Source organism: Anomaloglossus baeobatrachus, chromosome 2 (assembly GCF_048569485.1).
Source record: "Anomaloglossus baeobatrachus isolate aAnoBae1 chromosome 2, aAnoBae1.hap1, whole genome shotgun sequence".
Taxonomy (NCBI): domain Eukaryota; kingdom Metazoa; phylum Chordata; class Amphibia; order Anura; family Aromobatidae; genus Anomaloglossus; species Anomaloglossus baeobatrachus.
This window is the reverse complement of record NC_134354.1, coordinates 472735592-472759000: the sequence shown is the minus strand read 5'-3', so window position 1 is coordinate 472759000 and position 23409 is coordinate 472735592. Positions and strand designations below refer to the sequence as shown.

At 45.1% G+C, this 23409-nt stretch overlaps 1 protein-coding gene across 3 annotated transcripts in view; it reads left to right on the top strand.

Moving 5' to 3' along the window:
* The window catches only part of EIF4H (eukaryotic translation initiation factor 4H), an 80586-nt gene extending 60115 nt beyond the window's left edge, over positions 1–20471 (top strand). For all 3 annotated transcript variants that reach the window (XM_075336364.1, XM_075336366.1, XM_075336365.1), the window contains 2 exons: positions 9759–9908; positions 18656–20471. In XM_075336364.1, coding sequence (XP_075192479.1) covers positions 9759–9908; positions 18656–18798 — 293 coding nt within the window. In that variant the 3' untranslated portion in view covers positions 18799–20471. The remainder of the gene's footprint in view (positions 1–9758; positions 9909–18655) is intronic.
* The last annotated feature ends 2938 nt before the right edge of the window (positions 20472–23409 follow it).

Genomic DNA, 23409 nt, shown 5'->3' with positions numbered 1-23409 from the left:
AGCATTGGCTGAGCAGAAGGAAGCAACTGTTTTTCTGGGATAACCTTGTATGCGGCTTGATTCATACATCCACCACAAAGATGTTTGTTGAATTTTCTTTACCTAATTTTCAGCTTTACCCAAGATGTAGTTGTCTATTGGTTAGACGTAGACCTGGAGAGGCGTACAAGCCACAGTGTCTTGCACCCACTGTGAAATTTGGTGTAGGATCGGTGATGATCTGGGGATGCTTCAGCAAGACTGGAATTGGGTAGATTCATCTTTTGCGAAGGACATATGAATCAAGCCGTATACAAGGTTATCCTGTAAAAACGGATGCTTCCTTCTGCTTAGGCATTGTTCCCCCAACTCTGAGGACGTTTTCTAGTAGTACGATGTGCCATGCCACACAGCTAGGTCAATCAATGTGTGGATGAAGGACCACCACATCAAAACCCTGTCATGGCCAGCCCAATCTCTAGACCTGAACCCCATTGAAAACCTCTGCAATGTAATCAAGAGGAAGATGGATAGTCACAAGCCATCAAACAAAGAAGAACTGCTTACATTTTTGCACCAGGAGTGGCAAAAGGTCACCCAAAAGTAGTGTGAAAGACAGGTGGAAAGCATGCCAAGACGCATGAAAGCTGTGATAAAAAAATCATGGTTATTCCACAAAATATTGATTTCTGAACTCTTCCTGAGGTAAAACATTAGTATTGTGGTTTCTAAATGATTATGAGCTTGTTTTCTTTTGCATTATTTGAGGTCTGTAAGTAATGCATTTTTTTTTATTTTGACCATTTCTCATTTTCAGAAAATAAATACAAAATGTATTGCTTGTAAATTCGGAGACATGTCAGTGGTTTATAGGTATATTTTTGAGTAAAATGTAAATTGTTCTTTTATCAGAAAAAAACTGAAAATTTGGAAGTGGTCTTATGTTTTGCCAGAGCTGTATTTATGCAGTCAACATGATTTTAGTTCTTTGAAATTTATTTTGGCAGAAAAGTTTTTGGTTTTCAATTGAATTGTACGTATTATAGTTGAGTGATTCGAACACATTTAGGGTATGTGCCCACGCTGCGTTTTTTTCTTGCAAATTTTACTCAATGCTGCAAGGAAAACCGCATCCCAGCAAAGTCTATGAGAATCCTGAAGTCCTGTGCCCACGTAACAACATTTTTTTTTTTCCTTGCAGATTTTGTTGTAGAAAAAAACTCCACCAAACAATTGACGTGTCAATTGTTTCTGTGTTTTTCTCAATGTTTCCCTATCTCTCAATGAAAAAAAAAAAATCGAAACGTGGCATAAAACGTGCCTTTTTGCTGTTGCGATTTTTCCTACCGAGAGATGTTGTTTTATGTGCAGAAAAAAATCTGCAACTTGGGCATATACCTCTATTTAATTTATTTTGTGTTCAAAAACCTTTTCTTTTTCCTTTTTACTATATTTGAGGTTAACAGCCACTTGTGGCTTTTAGAGGCAGTTGATGGCTGTATACATCTCACATCTGCTGGCAAAGATGCAGGCTCCGTTATGAGCAGACATTGGCTATAACCGTATGTTCAACAAGGAGTTAGGCCCTGTGCGCACTGGAAAATGGAATTTTCTCAAGAAAATTCCGCAGGTATTCAAAGATTACCGCACCCGCGGTAAAAAACCGCGGCAAACCGCACCCGAAAACCGCATGCGGTTTGCTGCGGTTTTACTGCGGTATTGTTCGCGGTATTGCCGCGTGCGGGTTGGTATGTGCTTTATTGCATTCAATGCAATAAAGCACATTGAAAAAAAAGGAAAAAAAAAAGTCATTTCATTCTGATATAGAGAAATAGACAGAAGAATAGATAGACAGAGGGATGGATAAGAGGGATGGATAAGAGGGATGGATAAGAGGGATGGATAAGAGGGATGGATAAGAGGGATGGATAAGAGGGATGGATAAGAGGGATGGATAAGAGGGATGGATAAGAGGGATGGATAAGAGGGATGGGTAAGAGGGATGGGTAAGAGGGATGGGTAAGAGGGATGGATAAGAGGGATGGATAAGAGGGATGGATAAGAGGGAGGGATAGATGGATAAGATAGAGAGATAGAAGGATAGATAGAGTCCCTGTGAGCACACTCTGCATTTCCCACGGTCGGCAGTGAGTTCACATTACCGGCCGTGGGAAATGCCCTGTGGTTACCTCTCTGCTGTCTCGCTGCGAGGCTGCATTCAGCTGTGTCTGTGTCAGTCGCGGCTGGATGGAAGCCTCGCAGGACGTCGGAGCTGTGGATTACGCCGGAGCTTTGTTTCGGGAGGGGTTAATAAAAGGGTAAACGAGGCTTGTTTGTTTTATTTAAAATAAAGGATTTTTCGGTGTCTGTGTTTTTTCACTTTACTTACGGGTTGATCATGTCAGCTGTCACATAGACGCTGCCATGATCAAGCCTGGAGTTAATGGCGGTGATCCGCCACCATTAACTCCTTGTATTACCCTGACTGCCACTGCTACACGGCTGCAGGAAGAGCCGGGGACACGCCGGTACTGCCGCATAATGCATGCGACGGTACCGGGGCAGCTGCGGCTGATATTCTCTGCTGCGGGAGGGGGAGTGAGGCGGGGGATATTAACCCTGCCCCTCTCCCTCCCCAGCCTGAGAATACCGGGCCGCCGCTGTGTGCTTACCTCGGCTGGACGGTAAATATACAGCGGAGCCCACGTGCTTTGTTTTCTATAGTTCCGTTTGCTTTCTATGTGTGTTCTATATATGTGTGTGTGTGTGTGTCTGTGTGTCTGTGTCTGTGATCTGTGTGTGTTTACTCTCTGCACGGCTTCCTCTTCCTGTAATGACATCACTTCCCTGCAAAACCGCAGGTAAGTGATGTACATTACCGCAGGTAAACCGCGAAATACCGCAGGGAATAACGCAGGAAAATGCAGTGAACCGCACAGAATTTGCTGCCTGCATTATTCCCTGCGGGATTTCACGATTACATTGGAGTCAATGGAGTGAAATCCCGCAGCGATGTGCGGAAAAGAATTGACATGCAACTGTTTTTGCTGCGGGAATCCCGCAGCAAAACATGTAGCTGTCAAAATCCGCATAGCGCACAGGATTTTTTTCCCCCATAGGTTTTGCTGGTGATTCACTGCAGAGATGTTATGAACATTTTCTGCAGCGAAACATGCAGCAAATCCGCGGCAAAATTCGGTAAGTGCGCACAGGGCCTTAAGGTGGAAAAAGTTCTGAATTTCCTTGCATATTGAAAATAAATATATAGTAAACTTGCTGTCTGTATGCAGTGGGAGTAGTGCATGGACAACACCAGGACCAATACAAGTCACTGGGCTACCTCACGTGATCGTTTTTATACATGGACCGATGGTCTACATCTGCAGTAGCTTAAGGCTATGTGCGCACGTAGCTTTTGTCCCTGCAGAAATTTCTGCAGCGATTTGAACAGCACACGTGCGCTTTAAATCGCTGCAGAAAGAGTCCATAGTGAAAAAAAAAGCCGATTTCATGCGCTCTGAGTGCAGCCCCTCCCATAGACAGAGCGGGGGCTGCAGGCAGAGCACAGGAAAGAAGTGACATGTCACTTCTTAGAACACGCGATTCGGGCAGCAGCCAAAGCACTGCGCTCTAATACGCCATGTGCGCACGTCTCCTGCATCATCTTCGTAGATTATGCTGGGGACACAGGACGCATGCAGTTACGCTGCGGTGCAGATCGCTGCGTAACTGCATGCAAATACGCAAGTTCGAACATAGCCTTATTCTGGATCAGATTCGCCCATTATAAGTCATTGGGTGCACAACAATCCAGATCACCTCAGTTAGGCTGCTTTCACACATCCGGTTTATGCAGTGCGGCTCAATCTGGCTCAAAAACGTATGCAACGGATGCGTCGAAAAAAACGGATCCATTGCATAAGTTTTTCCATGCGGCCCTTCTGTTTTTTGATGGATGCGGCTTGATACTGAGCATGCGCAGTGCAAAAAAACGCATCCGGCGTCCATAGGCTTGCATTGTAAATTGCGCCGGATCCGGTGCGATGCGTTTTTTTTCGCCGCACAAAAAAAGCGCCAGGCAACATTCCATCCGGCCGCCGCATGGGCTAAATATGCTGCATCCGACAAAATCAGACGCAACGTAAGGCCATGCGGCCCAATACGGCGCTAATGCAAGTCTATGCGGAAAAAACGCAACCGGCGGCAAAAAAAACGTTGCGTTTTTTTTCTGCAAAGCGCTGTATTGTGCCGCTCAGCAAAAAAACGGATGTGTGAAAGCAGCCTTACCATCTCGATTTTTCATGGATCCATTACAGTTAGGATGGGAAACTTTATTTGACCTTTTTATTAAAGGGAACCGGTCACCATGAAGATGTTGTCTAACCTGCAAAAGGGAGCTGTGCAGATTTTGTGTAAGAACACTCCTACAAAGATGGCTGTCAATTGCTAATATAAAGCGTAACCGTTTTACTTTTTATTTCATAAATCAATAGTACACATGAGAATAAGCAACTTTGTAATATATCTTGTCAGCGAAACTTCTGCCAGAATTGATCAGTCATTAATTATCCAAATTCTCAATTCTGAGGTAAAATCTGTATTCAGTGAAGACTTTCCCATTACTGAGATAGGAGATGAGAGCTGCCATTGAGATTATATGTAGATAGAAGAGGGCGGAGGGGCAGAGCTCTGTCAACTGACAGTCAGCAGAAATATGTTAAAATCAAACCGTTTTTTTTTTCATTTATTTATTCATTTTTCTTTTTCCTTTTTTTTTTTTTTTTTTTCTTTTTTTTTGGGGTGGTGGTGTCAACTTTTTTTTAAAAAAAATAAAGCATTGGTCTTCATTTCCTGAGACTGTTAAGTTTTTATATTTTTCCAGCGACAGAAAAATAAGTACTTTTTTAACTTGAATCTATGCTCGTTTAATCGCATATATTACAATAGCATAGTATTGCAGTATATAGTAAGATCGCAGTCCGAAGGACTAACTTGGCATTTCCAGGGGTAGATGGGAGCCAGTATGTGCGTGCTCTGGTAATGACATCATTAGATGCCAGCTATATAACGCAGCTGGCAACTGCCTGACATATGCTCAGTTACAGAGCCGGCTTTGTACTTTTTTTTTTTTTTTTTTTTTTTTTTACCTTCGTCCCGCTGAATAGGTACAATTGTAGCTATTCCTTTTTTAAATTGCAATTTTTATTTTTTTTTTCAAAAAGTCGTAGAGGGCTGAAATTTTGTGACATCTCAGCAGTTTTGGTCCAGAATATATTGGCCAAATTTCAATAAAATATCTCCACCCCCTACCGAGATAAGGGGTCGAGAAATTTTGGCAAAATTTTGCAGCCTGACAAAGGTTAATTAGATACAAGAGATTGACGAACCCACAGATGTTCGGCAGGTTCATCTGGACTTTAAAAAGAGGTCCGGTTCGGGTCTGAACTTGACCACGGACACCGAACTCCATATAAGTCTAATGTACCGGAACTTAAGTGTTATAAAATGCTGTATTAAGGGCTAGAGGGCTGCAAAAGTAAGCAAAATGGGGATTAAATCAAGACTGTTATACTTACCGAGTTTCTGCGTGGCCGTTGCACTGATTCCCGGTCCGCTTATTACATCTTATGAATGTTCACTGCTACCCCCCGCCCACCCTTGGTTGCAATGTCTGTGATTGGTTGCCCTCACTTTAGCTCTCTGGGTCCCAAAGTGTAGTGTAAAAATAAATCATTGGAAACAATGGCATAGGGCCCCCCATATTTTAATACCCAGTACAGACATATGGAGGCTGCAGACCCCAGCTGTGTGAGTTATCTTGGTTGTGAATCAAAATATGAGGAACCCCATGTGGCTTTTGTTAAATGATTTAAATAATTTTAAAACTGCTTGCGGTCCCCCCTAATTTTGATACTTAGCCAATATCAAGCGAACAACTGGGAGCTGATATTCTCAGACTGGGGTGGGCCTATAAATTGCAGCCTGCAGCCTCCCCAGAATTGGCGCAACCATTAGATGCACCAGTCCTGGCGCTTACACTGCTCATCCCGATTGCCCTTTAGTGGTGGCAGTCGGGGTAATATAATGGGTTAATGACAGCTATAATTTGTCACAAAATCACAGGTGTCGACGAGCCCAAGGTTAGTAATGCAGTAAATCTGTCCCCCTATTACTATTCGTGTAAGTAAAAAGAAATAAACAAAAGGCAAAGAAAAATACTTTTTTAAAACAAAACACCATCTTTCTCTAATTTATTGACCTCCAAAACAGCCCTGCATTTCCGGCGTAAGCCACAGACACAACATCCCACTTCTGCTACATCCGAGGTTGCAGTGCGCGGTCACATTAGAAAACGCAACTGAACACTGCAACGGCAGGGATGCAATTACTAATTTGCAGCTGTTGAGAGCGGTGACATCAGTGCGTTCACCTGAGGTCACAGCTGGCAGTTGCCATGGTTCCCCAGCTGTGACCTTAGGTGAACTATGCTCAGATGAACGCAATGCCGGATTACCAGCTTAGTCTATGTGCACAAGTTGAGTATTTGGTTACAGAAAATCTGTATGTCCCAGCAGGAAACGCACCCAAAACGCGATGCGGTTTTGACTTTGGGCAACGATGTATTCAACATGCATACATAGCATAAGCCAGTAATCCTGCATTGAGTTCAGTGAGTTCACCTGAGGTCACAGCTGGGGGTACCATAGTTAATAAATTAGAGAAGGTGATTTTGTTTTTTTTTTTTTTTATTTAAAAAAAAAAAAGGTTTTTCTGTGTTTTTGTGGTTTTTATTTTATATACACGATTAGTAATGGGGGGGATCTCAGACACCTACCCATTACTAATCCAGGGCCTCATGGTTGCTGTGATTTTTAAATATTTTATTTAAATCTGTTAAAGTGCATGGGTCCCTGATATTTTGATACAGCTGTCTGCGTTAACTGCTCTGGGTATTAACCTTTTTCCTATCAAATAAAATTTCCTGTTCTGCCCATTGAAATCTTATTATAATTGGGGGAAAAAAGTCAAAATAGAATTTTGCAATATGAATGAACTTTGTAAAATAAATCCACAGGAAATCAATTTATTCACATGTGAATGATAAACAAGGCAGTGGCCCAACAAAGCAGCGTAACCAAATTTTTGGAATGCCCCCCCCCCCTCTCCACGGGGGGACTTGGGATAGGAAAAGGTTAAAATATGGGAGACCTTATGCCACATTTTCCAATTTACTTATTTTTACACTGCCATCTCAGGGCTCTGACAGCTAATGTGAGGGCACCCAATCACAGACGCAGGCAGTCTAACTGCAACCAGTCACAGAGGGTGGGGGCAGCAGGGAATATTAAGCTTTAAAGAGCAGACTCCTAAGCAGTGTGACAGCAGTGTAGAAACACAGTAAGTAGTGTCATGCTTTAATCCCCATTTTGCTTCCTTCATAGGTCGTTAATGGGGTGGTTCACTACTTCGCTTTACTGGCCACATCGATATCGTTCAGAAACCAGGCTTCTCTCAAATACCTTGTGTTGGGAATAGTGCCTCTGAGCGGTTAACTGTGTACTGCGAGTGCAGTGCGATTTTTCTCTCACCCATAGACTTGAATGGGTGCGAGAGAAACCAGACTCGTTTTACAATCTCATCATGCTGCGATTGTTTTCTCGGGCTGAGAAAATAATCGCTCATGAGTGCTGGGACATAGGCTAATATTGGTACGAGTGGAATGCGGTAAAACATCGCATTCCACTCGCTCTGATTTTGATACCGTGTGGCTTAGACCTAAATTTAAGTCCCCTGACTCCTGTCTCATGCTTGCCTTCCACTTTCTTCTTCTGATACTGCCGCCGTTCCTGTCAGGCTCTGGCAATTTGTGAACTGCCAGCAGCTCCAGTGTTTCTTGGAGCGCGCTGGAGGTCACAAATCAATACAAGTCTGAGAGCCCTGTTCTGGCTCTCTTAGAGTTGTATTGAGAGCTTGTAACAGCTTCTGACTTCCAGTCAGCCAGCGGTTAGTCACAAAATGGACTGGAGTGGCTATGAAAAAGCATGAAAATGCCTGAGTGCAAGTGTAATGCAAGGGCAGGGGGCTTTCATTTAAAGCACCCCTTCACTGTTGGAAAAAATAAAAACAAACCTTGCGGTGGTACTTTAAAGGGAATCTGTCACCAGGTTTTTGCTACCGCATCTGACAGCATAATGTAGGAGATCCTGATTCCAATAATTTATCCCTTTTAGATACTGGTTGCAGTTGTTGTGACCTAGTCAGAGTTCTTAGATGTAGCAGAGCTCAGAACGCTAAACCAGCCCACACCAAAGCTTTCTGTGTACATTTTCTATTGAGAGTGAGCTGCTTATCAGAGGAGATGTATGTTCGGACCAGGGCTCACGTGCAATGCAGTCCAGGCAGTAATAATTTTCTGATGATAAAACACTTATTAGGCTGTGTGCTGTTGTTTCCTTACAATAAGTGACACATACCTGAAATCTGTCTCCGCCACTATAACGTGCTGCCCTGAGATTGCATAGCAAAAACCTGCTGACAGATAATTGCCTTGGTTACAATGTTACTTAAATTCTGTGTAAAGAATGTTCTTGTAACGGTAAGGTATTGTAACAGAGTGTATTGCTTTATACATTTTCATTTAAAGGGTTGTCCACTGAAAACAAGTTATTTTCGATTGACAAGATAGGCCGCTGTTCCCCCAACTCCAGTTCTCAAGAGCCATCAACCGATCGTGTTTTTAGAGTTTCCTTTAGTATTCACAGGTGATTTCTTTTGTTCACTTGTATAGCGCCATTAATTCCATAGCGATTTACATGTTACAGCATCACTGTCCCCATTAGGGTTCACAATCAGAATTCCCCATCATTGTCTTTCTGGAAACTGGAATACCGAGAGGAAACCCACACAAACAGAGGGAGAACATACAAACTCCTTGCAGATGTTGTCCTTCTGGGACTTGAACTTAGGACCAAAGCAAGTCAAAGAAAGCGACAGATGATAAATAATTTGTTCTGTACTAAAAGTCCTGAAGACATGATCTGTTCGTGGCTCTTGAGGACTGGAGTTGGGGAACACTGCGATGGGTGACAATTAGCTGATCGGTGATGGGGATTTCTTATCACTGTTGCAAAATGGAGCAGTAGGCTTTTCTTTACAGCCTGCTGGGTGCAGCAGTTGGTAGCCCCATGGGGAATGACCAGAACAGTGGTCACCTGTTGGATAGGTGATGATTTGTTTTCACTGGACAAACCCCTTAGTGTATGTGCCCACAATGAGTTTTACTCGCATTTTTTACGTTGCATATTTTCGCTGCTTCAAATCTGCAACATTTTACAGTACAAGCCAAGTGGAGGGGATTAATAGAAATCTCATGTCCACTGTGCTTCTTCTTTTTTACGCTGCGTAAACTGACCTGTGGCGTGTTTTTCCAAGCCGCAGCATGTCATCCATTCTTGCGGGTATGCTGAGTTTTCAGTGTGGACTTCTCCATAGACTTACATTAGAAGCGAAAATTCCACAGGTAAAAAAATGTACTATTGATGCCAATACCAGGAAATTTCAAAATCAAACACCTTAATTTAAAGGATGACACACCAAACAGAACACAAAAAAACAGCGGCAAGAACACTCAAAAAACAACTCTCTAAAAAAAACTAAGGTGCTGGGATGATGCAGAAATTCTGCAGCGTGAAAAACTCAATGGATACTGATCGTGGGAACATAGACTTATGCAAAATGTTAGTGATTCTTTGTTTAAATTTTGGTTTGTTTTTATTTAGGTTTTAGAGATGATGACTTTCTAGGAGGCAGAGGAGGTAGGGGAGGACGCAGTGGACCTACTGATCGACGAGGACCGCCAGCTGCAGGTCCTGGACGTTTCAGAGAAGGACCACGTCCAGGTTCCATGGACTTCAGAGAACCTACAGAAGGTTGGGAAAATATTTGATGGAATTAGTATGAATTCTTTGTGTGTGTGTGTGTGTGTGTGTGTGTGTGTGTGTGTGTGTGTGTGTTTGTTTGTTTTCTGCTTGAATTTTTACTTGGCCTTATACACATTACAATAGTCTCAGATTAACCTGCTCCCTTTTATAAGTAGGTGTCTCTCTTTCTAGCTCACTGGTTTTTCATTTGGCCTAGCCATTTTTTCTAGATTTTAAATGGAACCAATCACAAGGATTTTCGTATATAACCTAAAGCCAGAGCTATACTGGCACTATCAGGCTGCGTCTATACATACCATTAGTAGTCAGCTCGGATGTTTAGGTTTTGAAATCCAGAAAAGTAAAGTTTATAAAATGTAACTGCTGCTTGAGTAACAGCAGCTGAGGATCAGATAATATCTTGGGGGTATTCATACTTATCCCCTCTCTCGGTTAGAATTAACATAAGTATGATACAATCAACCTAGCAGGACCTGTGGTAAGGTCATACCCATGTGACCAGAAGGTGCGGGACCTCAGCCTTCAAAGCCAGATACCAGGTCACATAGGTATGACCTCACCACAGGTCCTGCAATCGATTTGTATAAGGCTAAGTTCACACTTAAGTTGTTTTGCATCAGTCACAATCCGTCGCCTTGAGGAATTACGGTATCCTGCAAAATATTTTGCAGGAATCCTGTTTTTCCCCATAGGCTTCTATTAGTGACGGATTGTGACTGATGATGCTGCGTTGCATCCGCTGCGTCGCGGTCAGTTGTTTTTTAACTGACCGCCGGGCGGGAGCAATGCAGCATGTAACTTTTTTTGAGCAGCGAGATCCGTAGGATTTCGCTGCGCATGCGCTCTCTGGTTCCCCGCCCCCGTAACCAGGATAAACATCGGGTAACCAAGCAATGCGCTTTGGTTAGTTACCCGATATTTACAGTGGTTACGGGTGCAGGGAGCCCGCGCTAAGCTGGTATCCAAGATAAATATCGGGTAACCGAGCAAAGAAGGGAATTTTGTTTACTTACCGTAAATTCCTTTTCTTCTAGCTCCAATTGGGAGACCCAGACAATTGGGTGTGTAGCTTCTGCCTCCGGAGGCCACACAAAGTATTACACTTTAAAAAGTGTAACCCCTCCCCTCTGCCTATACACCCTCCCGTGCATCACGGGCCCATCAGTTTTGGTGCCAAAGCAGGAAGGAGGAAACTTATAAATTGGTCTAAGGTAAATTCAATCCGAAGGATGTTCGGAGAACTGAAACCATGAACCAGAACAATTCAACATGAACAACATGTGTACACAAAAGAACAAAAGCCCGAAGGGAACAGGGGCGGGTGCTGGGTCTCCCAATTGGAGCTAGAAGAAAAGGAATTTACGGTAAGTAAACAAAATTCCCTTCTTCTTTGTCGCTCCATTGGGAGACCCAGACAATTGGGACGTCAAAAAGCAGTCCCTGGGTTGGGTAAAAGAATACCTCGATAAAAAGAGCCGAAAAACGGCCCCTTCTTACAGGTGGGCAATCGCCGCCTGAAGGACTCGCCTACCTAGGCTGGCATCTGCCGAAGCATAGGCATGCACCTGATAGTGTTTTGTGAAAGTGTGCAGACTCGACCAGGTAGCCGCCTGACACACCTGCTGAGCCGTAGCCTGGTGCCGCAATGCCCAGGACGCACCTACGGCTCTGGTAGAATGGGCTTTCAGCCCTGAAGGAATCGTAAGTCCAGATGAACGGTAGGCTTCAAGAATCGGTTCCTTGATCCACCGAGCCAAGGTTGACTTGGAAGCCTGCGACCCCTTACGCTGGCCAGCGACCAGGACAAAGAGCGCATCCGAACGGCGCAGGGGCGCCGTGCGAGAAATGTAGAGCCTGAGTGCTCTCACGAGATCCAACAAGTGCAGATCCTTTTCACATTGGTGAACTGGATGAGGGCAAAAGGAAGGTAATGAGATATCCTGATTGAGATGAAAAGGGGATACCACCTTAGGGAGAAATTCCGGGACCGGACGCAGAACCACCTTATCCTGGTGAAACACCAGGAAGGGGGCTTTGCATGACAGCGCTGCTAGCTCAGACACTCTCCTAAGTGAAGTGACTGCCACTAGGAAGGCCACCTTCTGCGAAAGACGTGATAGAGAGACATCACGCATCGGCTCGAAAGGTGGCTTCTGGAGAGCAGTGAGCACCCTGTTAAGATCCCAGGGTTCTAGCGGACGCTTGTAAGGTGGGACTATGTGGCCCACCCCCTGCAGGAACGTGCGGACCTGCGGAAGCCTGGCTAGACGCTTTTGAAAAAACACGGAAATCGCCGATACTTGTCCCTTGAGGGAGCCGAGAGACAAACCCTTGTCCATTCCGGATTGAAGGAAGGAAAGAAACGTGGGCAAGGTAAACGGCCAGGGAGTAAAACCCTGATCAGAGCACCAGGATAAGAAGATCCTCCAAGTCCTGTGGTAGATCTTGGCAGACGTTAGTTTCCTGGCCTGTCTCATAGTGGCAATGACATCTTGAGAACCCTGAGGACGCTAGGAGCCAGGACTCAATGGCCACACAGTCAGGCTGAGGGCCGCAGAATTCAGATGGAAAAATGGCCCTTGAGACAGCAAGTCTGGCCGGTCTGGCAGTACCCACGGTTGACCCACCGTGAGATGCCACAGATCCGGGTACCACGACCGCCTCGGCCAGTCTGGAGCGATGAGGATGGTGCGGCGGCAGTCGGACCTGATCTTGCGTAACACTCTGGGCAGCAGTGCCAGAGGAGGAAATACATAAGGCAGTCGAAACTGCGACCAATCCTGAACTAAGGCGTCTGCCGCCAGAGCTCTGTGATCTTGAGACCGTGCCATGAATGCCGGGACCTTGTTGTTGTGCCGAGACGCCATTAGATCGACGTCCGGCGTTCCCCAGCGGCAACAGATCTCTTGAAACACGTCCGGGTGAAGAGACCATTCCCCTGCGTCCATGCCCTGGCGACTGAGAAAGTCTGCTTCCCAGTTTTCTATGCCCGGGATGTGAACCGCGGAGATGGTGGAGTCTGTGGCTTCCGCCCACAGCAGAATCCGCCGAACTTCTTGGAAGGCTTGACAACTGCGTGTGCCGCCCTGGTGGTTGATGTACGCAACCGCCGTGGCGTTGTCCGACTGTATTCGGATCTGCCTGCCCTCCAGCCACCGCTGGAACGCTTTTAGGGCTAGATACACTGCCCTTATCTCCAGGACATTGATCTGAAGGGAGGACTCTGTCGGAGTCCAGGTTCCCTGAGCCCTGTGGTGGAGGAAGACCGCTCCCCACCCTGACAGACTCGCGTCCGTCGTGACCACAGCCCAGGATGGGGGCAGGAATGATTTTCCCTTCGACAAAGAAGTGGGAAGAAGCCACCACTGAAGAGAGGTTTTGGCTGCCCGTGAAAGGGAGACGCTCCTGTCTAGGGACGTCGACCTCCTGTCCCATTTGCGGAGAATGTCCCATTGAAGTGGACGCAGAGGAAACTGCGCAAAGGGCACTGCTTCCATTGCTGCCACCATTTTCCCTAGGAAGTGCATGAGTCGCCTCAAGGGGTGTGACTGGGCTCAAAGGAGAGAGTGCACCCCTGTCTGTAGTGAACGCTGTTTGTCCAGCGGTAGCTTCACTATCGCCGAGAGAGTATGAAACTCCATCCCGAGGTAAGTCAGCGTTTGGGTCGGTGTCAATTTTGACTTTTGGAAATTGATGATCCACCCAAACCTCTGGAGAGTCTCCAGAGCAATGGTCAGGCTGTGTTGGCATGCCCCCCGGGAGGGTGCCTTGACTAGAAGATCGTCTAAGTAAGGGATCACCGAGTGGCCCTGAGAGTGCAGGACCGCCACTACTGCTGCCATGACCTTGGTGAAGACCCGTGGGGCTGTCGCCAGTCCGAAAGGCAGTGCTACGAATTGAAGGTGTTCGTCTTTGATGGCAAAACGCAGGAAGCGTTGATGGTCTGGTGCAATCGGCACATGGAGATAAGCATCCCTGATGTCGATTGATGCTAGGAAGTCTCCTTGGGACATCGAGGCGATGACAGAGCGGAGAGATTCCATCCGGAACCGTCTGGTTCTCACGTGTCTGTTGAGGAGTTTGAGGTCCAGAACGGGACGGAATGATCCGTCCTTTTTTGGCACCACGAACAAGTTGGAGTAGAAGCCGTGACCATGTTCCTGAGGGGGAACGGGAATCACCACTCCTTCTGCCTTCAGAGTATTCACCGCCTGAAACAGAGCATCGGCTCGCTCGGGGGGCGGAGATGTTCTGAAGAAACGAGTCGGAGGACGAGAACTGAACTCTATCCTGTAACCGTGAGACAGAATGTCTCTCACCCATCGGTCTTGGACATGTGGCCACCAGGCGTCGCAAAAGCGGGAGAGCCTGCCACCGACCGAGGATGCGGTTTGGGGAGGCCGAAAGTCATGAGGATGCCGCCTTGGGGGCGGTTCCTCCGGCGGTCTTTTTAGGACGTGACTTAGACCGCCATGCAGAAGAGTTCCTCTGGCCCTTCTGTGACCTGTTGGACGTGGAGGAATGGGGTCCGGCTGAGGGCCGAAAGGACCGAAACCTCGGTTGAATCTTTCGCTGCTGAGGTCTGTTTGGTTTAGACTGGGGTAAGGACGAGTCCTTTCCCTTGGATTGTTTAATAATTTCGTCCAATTGCTCGCCAAACAAACGGTCGCCAGAAAATGGCAAACCGGTTAAGAATTTCTTGGAAGCAGAGTCTGCCTTCCATTCGCGTAGCCACATGGCCCTGCGGACTGCCACCGAATTGGCGGATGCTACCGCTGTACGGCTCGCAGAGTCCAGGACGGCGTTCATGGCGTAGGACGAAAAAACCGACGCCTGAGAAGTCAAAGACACAGCCTGCGGGGTCGAGGTACGTGTGACCGCATTAATCTCAGACAGACAAGCTGAGATAGCTTGGAGTGCCCACACGGCTGCGAATGCCGGAGCAAAAGACGCGCCTATGGCTTCGTAGATGGATTTCATCAGGAGCTCTATTTGCCTGTCAGTGGCATCCTTGAGCGATGAGCCGTCTGCCACTGATACTACGGATCTAGCCGCCAGTCTAGAGACTGGAGGATCCACTTTGGGACACTGAGCCCACCCCTTAACTACGTCAGGGGGGAAGGGGTAACGTGTGTCATTAAGGCGCTTAGTAAAGCGCTTGTCCGGAAATGCTCTGTGCTTCTGGACAGCATCTCTGAAGTTAGAGTGATCGAAAAACGCACTCCTTGAACGTTTGGGAAACCTAAACTGGTGTTTCTCCTGCTGTGAAGCCGACTCCTCTATAGGTGGAGTTGGAGGAGAAAGTTCTAGCACCTGGTTGATGGACGCTATAAGGTCATTTACTATGGCGTCCCCTTCAGGTGTATCAAGATTGAGAGCAACGTCAGGGTCAGAGCCCTGAGCTGCGACCTCCGCTTCATCCTCCAGAGAGTCCTCATGCTGAGACCCTGAGCAGCGTGACGAAGTCGAGGAAGGTCTCCAGCGAGCCCGCTTAGCCGGTCTGGTACTGTGGTCCGAGTCGGAGTCCTCACCGTGGGACCTAGGTGTCACCTCAGGAGCACTTTGCTGCTCCGACCGAGATGGGCCTGGGGGTGATGAACGCACAGCGTCCTGGGCCTGTGTTACCGGTCTGGACTGCAAGGCTTCTAATATCTTAGCAGACCATTTATCCATAGACTGAGCCATGGATTGTGAAAGTGACGCAGAGAGTTTGTCAGCCAAAACTGCAAACTCTGTCCCTGTCACCTGGCCAGTGGAAGCCGTCTGTTCTACCTGAGCCGAGGCTCCCACCAGTGCCCGAGGCTCCGGCTGAGTGAGTGCCACAGGGGCCGAGCATTGCACACAATGAGGGTAGGTGGAACCTGCAGGTAACATAGCCGCACAAGAGGTACAGGTTGCAAAATAAGCCTGTGCCTTGGCACCCTTGCTCTTTGCGGACGACATGCTGTTGTCTCCCCTTAGAGTAAGCAGTGAGGGTATATAGCCACAGGCAAATAATGCGGCCGAACAGAGAAAATGTATACAGTATAACTATATATATATATACACTTCGGCACCCAAGGGGGCCAGCACCTAACGGTGCTGCTTACCGACCGCCCAAAGCGGTTGTGTGACCACCAGATTCCCTGCCTGGGCCTCCCAACGCTACAGAGCTTGTTCTGTATTCCTCCACCGGCAGAAGAGCTTATAACAATGGCTGCCAGCGTTCTGAGAGGAGGAGGGAGCCGTGGGCGTAACCTAATAAGTGCGGGAATCTGGTGCCCCACAGTGTTCAGTGAGGGGGGAGGAGGATATCAAAGTATGCTCCAGCCCTCACTCCCGACGTGCAGTCGAGCGTCCCGCCCTTACCACTGACTGGCAGGCCCGGGGGCGGGAGTTATCGTACTAGGCCGCAGAAGCCGGGGACTAAATTTAATAGCCGCGGCCGGCAAACAGGCGCGGTCGGCGCGGTAGTCCCAGCGTCACAACAAAACACAGCAGCCGCTGCAGCGTTTGTTACACAGGCGCTCCAGCGCCGACCCCAAGGGGACACAGAGTACCTGTTTAGATGCAGGGCCTGTCCCTGATAATACTCAGTCTCCTGTCCGTCAGATTCCCCCAGGGGCTGCGGAGGGAGCCCGGTTCCAGTGCCTGGTGACCGGTTTGGATCCCACTTCTCCCAGAGCCTCTAAGGGATGGGGAAGGAAAACGGCATGTGGCTCCAGCCTGTGTACCCGCAATGGGTACCTCAACCTTAACAGCACCGCCGACATTAGTGGGGTGAGAAGGGAGCATGCCGGGGGCCCTGTGAGGGGCCCTCTTTTCTTCCATCCGATAAAAATCAGCAGCTGCTGCTGACTAAAATGTGGAGCTTGCGTGAATGTGTGCCTCCTTCAACACAAAGCATAAAACTGATGGGCCCGTGATGCACGGGAGGGTGTATAGGCAGAGGGGAGGGGTTACACTTTTTAAAGTGTAATACTTTGTGTGGCCTCCGGAGGCAGAAGCTATACACCCAATTGTCTGGGTCTCCCAATGGAGCGACAAAGAAAAGTGCTTTGCTTTTAGTTACCCGATATCTACCCTGGATACAGTGTGCAAGGAGGCCGACACTTCACCACTTGGCTCCGCCCCCTCCCGCACTCCGCATGTGTACACACACACACACTCGCTTGTCCCCAGCCCTGCAGTCCCCGCGGCACTGACGTCCTCAGCTCCACGGCTCCGCCCCCTCGCGCTCCGCCCCCTCCCGCACTCCGCATGTACACACGCATGTAGACACACACACACACACACACTCACCTGTCCCCAGCCATGCAGACCGCGGCACTGACGTCCTCAGCTCCGCCCCTCGAACTCCGCCCCCAGCACACAACGGAGTCCGACAAAGAAATTCTTTTCTTTGTCACCGTTGTCATCCGTTGTACAACGCATCAGTCACATGCGTCAAGTAACGCATGTGACTGATGCAAAACAACTGAAGTGTGAACTTAGCCTAATGCTTATGCTAATTCTAACGGGGAGAGGATAACCATGAATTCCCCCCATATATTATCTGATCCTCAGCTGCTGTCACTCAACAAGCAGCAAATTTTATAAACTTTACTTTTTTGGATTTCAAAACCTATAGATCCGAGGTGACCACTAAAGACCAAAAGTCACTTTCTCAATATAAGTTTCAGACTGAGATTCAGAACAAGGCTTTCATAGACTTGTATTAAGAAAAGATCTAACGTTCTACTATGTGAGCAGCCCATTCAAAGCTGCAGCCATATAGTGTAGAAAACTGCGATGGATAAGTATTTTAATGCATGCACTGTAAACACATTACTGATGGATAATGGATAGAGCGATAGGTGAAGCCCCCCAAAATAAAACCTATACATTATTGGAATTATATTTACTAGGTTAAGGATGGGTGCACACAACGTCTGTGCACTCATCCTATAGTATTCGTGTGTAGCTTTTTCTAATATATTCAGTAATATTGGTAAAGGCCCCATTCACTAGACTGAGGCTAAAAGTGTGTTCTTTTGGCTTCTGTCTAATCAGCATGTGCTTACATATCAAATGTTTAGCTGTGTATAGGTAAGTGAAACAATCTTCCTATACAAAGGTCTTCTGGAAAGAAACCTAAACGTATACCCTATATATATTTTGTTTCTTTGCAATGGGTCGCTATGGTGGCTTTATGCCTCGGCATCCATTCTTAGTGGCCACCATCTGGCACATACTTCCTGAACGTATACACCTTACAATTACCACAATATGTGGACCGAACCTAAATTTACCAGAAAACTGGCTTGCATGCCTTACACCACGCTAATATATTTTTTTTATTACACTTAGCCTTTCATAATCAAATCCGTGGCTGAAAGTTGTCTAACTTTATATAGTTAAGCTTTCGGTGTGGAAAGATGAGCCACTGTTAAATCTGACATTGTTCTTACACTAATTTTAGGCATTTTTAAAAATTGGTCAGGTTCAGTGAATTTGCTTTGTGTTCATAAAAAAAAAACAAAGAACAAACTTGCCTCTTAAGCCACATGCAGATTTGTACACTATTGCCCTGTCCGCAAAACCTGCAACCTTCTTGAAAAACTTTGCAAAGATCTCGCTGTAGAACTTGGGGCATATCTGCTTGAACATTATCTGCTGTGTGCATACTTTGACCTAATCGTTTAAACCTGTAGTTTGATTTTAAACTATTCATTTTTTTTTTTTCTCCTCTCCTTCCTTTCTATTGATTTTTGCAGAGGAGAGAGCACAGAGACCACGACTTCAGCTTAAACCCAGGACAGTTGGGACCCCTCTCAATCAAGTAGCCAATCCTAACTCTGCTATCTTTGGCGGGGCCAAACCCAGAGAGGAAAGTGGTGGAACAAAAGAGAAGGAATGAGCTGATCATTGGGAGGGATGGAGGAGAGAGTAAGCTGGTCACTCCGGAACATCAACCCCGCAGTTTCCATTCCTGCCTCCTGACATTCACTCCTCATCTCCCTCCTGTCTGAAACCGAACACTGAGCTTGTGAATGCATGTCAGCTGTTAACAAGTGGTTTTTAGTACGTTCTCTGCTTTTCTGTATCTTGTACCTGCATTGTGCTATTTCCACCTCTATCTCTCTTGCCCAGCTGCAGGTCAATGTCCTGCACAGAAAGCCCCTTCTAAAAATGGAGTTCATTTTGGACATGGGAGAAGAATTGCTTTTTTGTCCATACATTTTTCTTTTTATTTTAAGGGCAATTGTGCTAATATTCTGTTAGCAGTTAGTTGCCCTTGGGTTGTTTAGTGCTTCGCCTCACTTCTTCCCTGCATGTTTTGTTCTGTATTGCCAAGACTCTGAGATGGTAGTACCCGGCATATTTGTGTTCCTTGCCACGGATTAAAGTGACAGGCAAGTGCTAACCTGTAAACTTGACTAGGTTTTTTGGCTTTTAGGCCTGTTCCACAAACACCTCCCTGTTTTTGTACAGAATGCTCAATATACTTCTCAATTCTGAGAAGATTTATCTAAATAACTTGTTAAATTTTTGTTTACCTCGGCTTATATATATGTATATGACTTATCCTATCACGTGTCTAGTTTACTCTATAATGTGCTTCACAACTGATTAGACTTGCTGTACTGTGCAATTAATGTACAATTTGAAGCGCCAAGTCATGAAAAGGTAGCAGTTCCTCTAGAAGGAAAGATGTGCTAAGAAAAATTTCGTAAAGGTTTTATGTTAACTAATTCTTTTTAACATAAATACAATAAAATACTATTTTTGGTTATTTTTTTTTTCTTTTTTAAGCTCTTAAACCTAGAAAATTGAGCCTTAAATATATTACAATGTCTACAGACAGAGCATTGATCGTGCTAAAATACATTTGTAGTGTTTTTCTCTTTTTTTTTTTTTTTTTTTTTTTTTTTTTTTTAAATCTCCCCTCTTGCCCCCCCAAAATCCTTTTTACTATTGGTGCTGGCTCCACTTGTATAGCTCTCAACAGAGGGTATTTAATAGTCTTTTGGCTTGAGGTCCATTTCCAGACATCCGTTAAGTGGTCTACAACAATGCTTCTCCTAAAGCTAGGACATTAATATTTGGAATGTGGCATAGAGCTGATTTAAGTTGTGTTAATTAATAAATACCCATTTTCCTGTCACTGATGGCTGTAACATTGTTGCAGGTAGCTATGGATGAAGGATCTAAAACCAGTATTATGACAAAAGATGAGGGCAGAGATTTTACCTCCAGTGTCTCAGCATATCAATTACTTTCACTCTCCTTTCTCTACGTACATTCTCTGCATTAAGAACCATTTGTCTAACACTAGCATCTAAAACAAGACATGCTTTGTGGTAATATACAAGAAGAATCACCATACCCTCAGATTTACTCTAGATTTATTTACATCTGCAGTTTGGGGGAAGCTTAAAGACAGAACAAACAGCTTCACGGCTGCCCTATACATTTGACTTTACCGTGGGAACTCCAAATACTCAACACGTTCTGCTTCACAACAGAAAGTAAATATATGGACATGGTATTTTGTGGAAGATCTTTTAAATAAAAGAAAAATGTAATGAAGTGGCTTGTTTGTGGTTTCATTGTTTTTCTTATTGATTGAGAGAGACTTTACGCGAAAGCCATCTTGAGACATTCAGTATTTAGGCAGTATTTTACATAAGTATTTGTTAGCCAAAAGCAGGAGTTGGTGAAAAATACATAAGTGGTGACGTTTCTATTCTACAGTTTGTCGGATTTGTTCCATTCCTGATTTTGGCTTATAGAAATGGATGTAAAATACTAAACATGTGGCTGTGGCCTTACCTTACCTGAACCTTCCAGCATTCGTTCAGCCTACGCACAGGAAAGGGAACAATCGGGAATTTTTTATTCCTGTTTCCAGCACAGTATTCACAACCCAGTTTATTTTTTTTTCTCCTTCTTTCTGGTTTGCCTATTCAAAAATTTCGGACTTCCAACTTTAAGGACACATTGTAAAACCTTTAAAAATTGTTTGAAGCTTAAGCATGCAAACGTACAACAAAAATGGATGTATAGCTATCAGTTTTCTTAACTTCTTCACGACGGTCAATGGTAAATGTCATCGCTTGCTGAGCTTTGTACAGCACTGGCGGAAATTTGGCAGGTTATGCAGGGTTAAGGTCCAAGATTCTGGTGCCAGTCACTGTTTTGGACATCATAGAGACCCGATTAGCTTGGGTACCAATGATGTTATTCCTGTGTAAGCCCAGCTCCTCGCGGTCTTAGTTTTAGGTGCTTTATCAATCGTGACTGCAGAATTTAGAAGGTTGCGAGAGGGAATGCGCTCCCTCTCTCATCCCACTGGCACCTAGTTTGCATGCTCATTAGGAGCCAAGGGTTGTCACGGCAGCAGGAGGTTGAATAATGACCTTCAGGTCTGCCAGTTACTGCAGCCTGTTAGACCTTTCTTTTGGCTGGGTCTAACAGGTGATCTGCCAGTGTAAAGCTGATCGCTTTACAATGCTTTAGACGAGTGGTCAAACAAATGAAAGCTGAAGTCCCATAGAGGGACTGAGTTAAAAAAAAATAAAAAATAATAATTTATTAAAAAAAAGTCATGAAAAATGTTACAACAATAAATATTCATTTGTATGTAAAATAAGTTATTTGGTATTGCTATGTTTTCATAACTTGATCTAAAAAAATGTCACACTATTTAACCACTACAATGAACACAGTCCCAAAAAATAATTAGGTGGAAAAAATGTTTTCATCATAATGCCAAACAAGATGTGCAATAAAATGCAGTCACAAAGTAGTATGTGAATAGACAAGGTATCCCTGAATTAATAATCTTCATCCCTTCATCATCGTCACTCAAAAACCAAGCCCCCACTCAGCTCCTTTTAAAGGGAAAATAAAAAATCTATAGCTCGGACTATGAAGATGCAAACCCAAATTTGTCTATAAAATGTTTTTATTGTGTAAAAGCAGTACAACACCACCATATAATTGTGGTATCCCTGCAATCGTAGTGACCCAAAAAATAAAGCGGTCTCATTAGTTATACCACATGGTGAATGGTGTAAAACAAAAAATAAAATTCCTGAATTGCTGGTTTGTTTTTGTTAGTTTTACAACACCACTCCCTCAATGAATCTAGCAAAAGAAAACAGGATACCCATATGACTGTCAGATTTAAAATTGTAGCTCTCAAAATATGGCAAAGCAAACTTTTTTGTTAAGAAAAGTATTTTATTGTGTGATCGCAAAATTCCCTACAAAAACTATATAAATCTAATCTCATTGTAATCGTACTGGCAAGAATATAGCAATCTTTTTATGTTGCACGGTGACTAGCATAAAAAAAATAAAAGCAATTCTTTAACTCCTATATACAGTGCTGGCCAAAAGTATTGGCACCCCTGCAATTCTGTCAGATAATACTCAGTTTCTTCTTGAAAATGATTGCAATCACAAATTCTTTGGTATTATCTTCATTTAATTTGTCTTCAATGATAAAAAAAAAAAAAAAAAAAAAACAATTTGTCATAAAGCCAAATTGGATATAATTCCACACCAAACATAAAAAAGGGGTGGACAAAAGTATTGGCACTGTTTGAAAAATCATGTGATGCATCTCTAATTTGTGTAATTAACAGCACCTCTAACTTACCTGTGGCACCTAACAGGTGTTGACAATAACTAAATCACACTTGCAGCTAGTTGACATGGATTAAAGTTGACTCAACCTCTGTCCTGTGTCCTTGTGTGAACCACATTGAGCATGGAGAAATGAAAAGACCAAAGAACTGTCTGAGGACTTGAGAATCCAAATTGTGAGGAAGCATGAGCAATCTCAAGGCTACAAGTCCATCCCCTAAGACCTGAAAGTTCCTGTGTCTACGGTGCGCAGTGTCAAGAAGTTTAAAGCCCACGGCACTGTGGCTAACCTCCCTAGATATGGAAGGAAAAGACATATTGACGAGAGAATTCAACGCAAGATTGTGCGGATGGTGGATAAAGAACCTCGACTAACATCCAAACAAGTTCAAGCTGCCCTGCAGTCCGAGGGTACAACAGTGTCAACCCGTACTATCCGTTGGCGTCTGAATGAAAAGGGGCTGTATGGTAGGATACCCAGGAAGACCCCACTTCTTAACCCGAGACACAAAAGCCAGGCTGGAGTTTGCTAAAACGTTTTGGAAGAATGTTCTATGGTCAGATGAGACAAAAGTAGAGCTTTTTGGGAAAAGCCATCAACATAGAGTTTACAGGAAAAAAAAAAAAGAGGCATTCAAAGAAAAGAACAGTTTCTACAGTAAAACATGGCAGAGGTTCCCTGATGCTTTGGAGGTGCTTTGCTGCCTCTGGCACTGGACTGCTTGACCGTGTGCATGGTATTATGAAGTCTGAAGACTAGCAACAAATTTTTCAGCATAATGTAGGGCCCAGTGTGAGAAAGCTGGGTCTTCCTCAGAGGTCATGGGTCTTCCAGCAGGACAATGACCCAAAGCACTAGAAAATGGTTTGAGAG